At 44.0% G+C, this 4,505-nt stretch overlaps 1 protein-coding gene across 1 annotated transcript; it reads left to right on the forward strand.

Annotated features, from left to right (window-relative positions):
- Positions 1–42: 42 nt before the first annotated feature.
- Positions 43–3,443, forward strand: LOC9652909 (receptor-like protein kinase BRI1-like 3). Its single transcript, XM_024668179.1, is given in 3 exon segments — positions 43–270; positions 763–962; positions 1,187–3,443. Coding segments are annotated over 3 exon segments (2,685 nt in total).
- Positions 3,444–4,505: the final 1,062 nt, after the last annotated feature.

Consider the following 4,505-nt stretch of genomic DNA (forward strand, 5'->3'; position numbering starts at 1 on the left):
TGATCTCTTGCACAACACCTTCACAGGCACTAACTCACTGATATGCGAGACTTATATGTGCTATTTCTCAAACACAACTTACTTACAGGGGCCATTCCTTCCATAATTGGAAACCTCAAGAACCTGGAGTGGCTAGATTTATCACAGAACTGGCTTGAATCACACATCCCGGACTCGCTTGGCAACCTCACCTTCCTAAAACACTTAAACATCTCGTAGAACAAGCTTCTCGGAAGGGTTCCACCGGGTGGTCAGCTTGCAACATTCCCGGTGAGCAGCTATGAAGGAAACCCAGGACTTTGTCCTTGCTGAGTGTGCTGGTTTGCTTAATCCTTTGTAAGATGATGATCAAGGTGATGGTGGTGATGGTTAAATGATTCTGGTTGCCATTATTAGTGGTGGTGCTTCATTCCTACTATGGACCTTTGTAGTTTTCTTCAGTAGGCTTTCATTTTAGTATAAATTCATTATTTGGTAATAAAGGTTTTGTGGTTCTCACCATGATTTCCACAGCAAGCTCTGTTCCCTGCGTCCTAGACCTTCTGAAAGTTTGTTGCTTTCGGAAGACCTTCCAATCCATAGAAAACAGTCAAGCAGGACCTCTCAGCTCACATGTCCTGATCTGGGGATAGGCCACTTGTTTAAAAACGAGTTTATAAAAGGATCCAGTGTTTTTGTGTTGCTTTAGATGTATCTTTGTACTCAATATGGCATTTGCACTTGGTCAAGCGCTTTCTCCACCGTCTGAGCAGCTACTGGCAGGATCGATCGACCGCGCTGTTAAGAAGCCAAGCGCAAGATCACACACCAATAGTAGTGCGGAGCTCCAGGGAAACGACTCGGCATGAATGGAGAGGGCAACTGAAGCATATTCAGCTTGTAAAAGATAGAGCGCGTCTAAAGAGAACAATCTTGGTGGTGCTACGATCGTACCCGTCTATATCGATCCGCCTTGATCGACGGTGGAGATGTTACATGGGAAACTTCTTTTCTTTTGACTCTTCTTATGCCGTGTTCAAGCTCATTTCTCAAGAACCAGCCAGTCAAAGTCATGTGTGAATACTCTCCAGGTCTGACTGATGCTTGGTGGCCTTTATATGATCACAAGCACCATTCATTTATTTTATTGTTGTTGCATTCTAATGGAGCTATGTAGGCTATTTGCTCTTGTCCTGCTTGTTGTCAGACTTGTTTTTCATGGAGATGCTGAAGATTCAGAGTTGGAAGCACTCTTGAGCTTTAAAAATTCTGTGGATGATCCTCTGGTGGCACTGAATAACTGGAAGGCAGGCACAGACGTTTGCCAATGGATTGGTGTAAGTTGTTCCTCGGTAGGCCGCATCACTGGCATACAGCTTGATTCTCTGTCACTTTCGGGCCTTCTTCCATTTTCTACCATCCAAACCCTGCCTCAACTACGCACCTTGAGTGCTTCTGGGAACAACTTCACTGGGATCAAAATATCACCGCAGAAATGCTCTTTGGAGGTCCTCAATTTGTCAAGCAACGATTTCACTAGTCATTTTCTAGATATTCTTTTGGTTACTTGCAAAGACATCAGGCAGTTGAACCTCTCACACAACAAGCTAAGAAAAATTTCGCTGAAGGGAACAATCGGGCATGTTATGGTTTCGGTTGATTTATCTCACAACAGAATCAGTGGCTCGATACCTGCTTCCTTTTTCACATTGTGTAAGAGCTTGCGGTTTCTAGACGTATCGAGCAATCAGCTGGTTGGAGGGGTGCCTGAAGATATGTTTATAAACTGCAGAAGCTTACAAGAGCTTTCACTGTCGTCGAATAATTTGACAGGGGAATTTTCTGGTCTACGTTCATCCAACAGTCTTCAGAAGCTCAACCTGTCTACCAACGTTTTCACATCATTTCAGATCGAGCACTGTCCTACTCTGGAGGAGCTGGATCTCTCTTTTAACAACATTTCTGGGACAGTTTTTCGGAAGGATTGTGGTTCTTTGAAGATGCTCAATCTATCAGACAATCACTTATCTGGACCATTCCTCTCGGTATTTGCCAATCGAACTTTAGCTACGGTTTTCAAGTCTCTTAAAGTTCTCCAAGCCGACCACAACAACTTTATAGGTGAACTCCCTACAGTTCCTCCAAGTCTTGAGGTTCTAGACCTGAGCTGCAACTTCTTCAGCACTGGCAACCCAAACATCTGCCCTGCAAGGTCCTCACTTAAGTCTTTGCTGCTGGTATATAACAGGTTGCATGGCCGGGTTCTGAACTCAGCCATGAACTGTGGTAATCTGGAAATGCTTGATATGAGCATCAATTCTCTAGCAGGGCCCATTCCAGTGGATATGTGCAGCAGACTTCCGAAGCTTCAACATCTTCTTCTTTGGGGGAACAATCTTGAAGGCAGCATACCCGCTACAATCAGCAACTGCAGTGAGCTGGTGACACTAAATCTCAGTTTTAACAATCTCACAGGTGTCATTCCTCAGCAGATATCTGGGCTGAAGAAACTCTGGTTGCTGCTTCTGAGCAACAACATGATATCTGGAGCAATCCCCGCATCTATTGGAAGTATGTTGAGCCTTCGATCTCTCGTACTGGGTCACAACATGCTTCAGGGTGGTCTACCAAGTGAACTTAGAAACAACAAGGGTCTAACTTTGTTTTTAGTGAACGACAATCAGTTGACAGGACAAATTCCAAGCTGGATCGGCCGCTCATCAGAAGTGGAAGAGGATAAAATAACCGAAGTAACCTTCCCGTTTCTGATGGTGTTTGCAATCAACATAGAGGCATCCATCTGCAAAGCTTATGAGGAGGTTTTCATACTGCAAGGGATCCGCTTGGATGACTTTGAGCAACTTCCGTTTGCAACCAGATGCAGAAGATGGTTCTTTCTGGCACCTCCTGGTTTCAACTTAACAATATATAGTCTGGTAAACAGTCCTTTGGCTATTGATCTCTCCCACAACAGCTTCACTGGAACAATCCCAGAGGAATTTGGTGGCATGCGAGACTTAAATGTGCTAAATCTCGCACACAACTTACTTACGGGGGCCATTCCTTCCACAATTGGAAACCTCAAGAACCTGGAGTGGCTAGATTTATCACAGAACTGGCTTGAATCACACATTCCGGACTCGCTTGGCAACATCACCTTCCTGAAATACTTAAACATCTCGAACAACAAGCTTTTCGGAAGGGTTCCACAGATTGCTCAACTTGCATTATTCCCGGTGAGCAGCTATGAAGGAAACCCAGGCCTTTGTGGCTTCCCCCTTGCAGAGTGTGCTAGTTTGCATAATCCTTTTCATGATGATCACAAAGATGAAAACGATGGTGACGGTCATGGTGATCAAACGATTCTGGCTGCCATTGTTGGTGGTGGTGTTTCATGCATTCTGTGGACCTTTGCAGTTTTCTTCAGTAAGAGATGGGAGGCACTGCTTACACGTTTAATATAATGTATTATAAATCTGATTTGTTGTTTAAGACGAGTTTAGATGGCAAGAAATTAATCCTACGAGAGATTTGTCCAGTTGAATTCCAAATAAAACTGAAGTAAAAAGTTGCGGAGAATTTGTCATGCTTGTTTATGTAAGCATTGATTAGAGTGAAACGGGATTGCTACTATGTGACGCTCAGCAAAATCCGACGTGAATTTTTGCTCGCTTAGCTCCCCAAAAAGTGAAAAAAAATTAATTAGTTCATTGCTAACAAGTTCTCTTCCATTCATGGAAGCATTTCAATGGAGAAAGGTCAAGAGTATGACAAACAGATTGGAAAAAATTAGCATCATATGGTAAAGCTAACGTTTTGACAAGGATAGGCAGATTTGTGAAAACCTTCTACCCCTAACACCGATGTCGAGGATTTTCAACTCCTGCCAAAACTCCAGTTCCCAAGAGCAATCTTCTATAAAGGCAAGTTTTTCTCTGGTTATTAATCATTTGATCTTCTAATTCTTTCTTATTATTGTTGATTATTTTTCCGGCTAAGCAGCATCCAGAGTGATGATCCCGAGCTTGGTCCTTCGAAAGAAGTGGAACTCGACAGAGCTACTCATGAATTCATTGTAAAACATCAATGTACTTGTCCTCGTTCTTCTGGATCATACTTTAATTTCTCTTTTTGCTCGGGTGACTCCATTGCACACAATCTGACACACGCATTGACATCATCGTCCACAGTGACTGGAGATCCTCCGCTAGCTAGAATCCAAGAGCTGATGATCGGCTTCCATCCTTAGTTCCACTGAAATCCTTCGTCCACCACCATCCAAGCCAATCCAGATCCCAATGGAAGTAGCTTCCAATGTCCGAGAGCTCATCAAGCCTGCAAACTCCTCTCCACCACCACGACCGTCCATACTTCTCAGCTGCCTCGACCAGATTGCTCCTCGGGTCTACATGCCTTTCCTCTACTTCTTCGCACGATTCATCCCTTCCAACCAGCTCAAGCTATCCCTCTCCAAGACGCTCTCCCTATTCTACCCGCTAGCCGGCCGCTACAAGCTTCTTCCCAAT

Source organism: Selaginella moellendorffii, unplaced genomic scaffold (genome assembly GCF_000143415.4).
Source record: "Selaginella moellendorffii unplaced genomic scaffold, v1.0 SELMOscaffold_539, whole genome shotgun sequence".
Classification (NCBI taxonomy): Eukaryota; Viridiplantae; Streptophyta; class Lycopodiopsida; order Selaginellales; family Selaginellaceae; genus Selaginella; species Selaginella moellendorffii.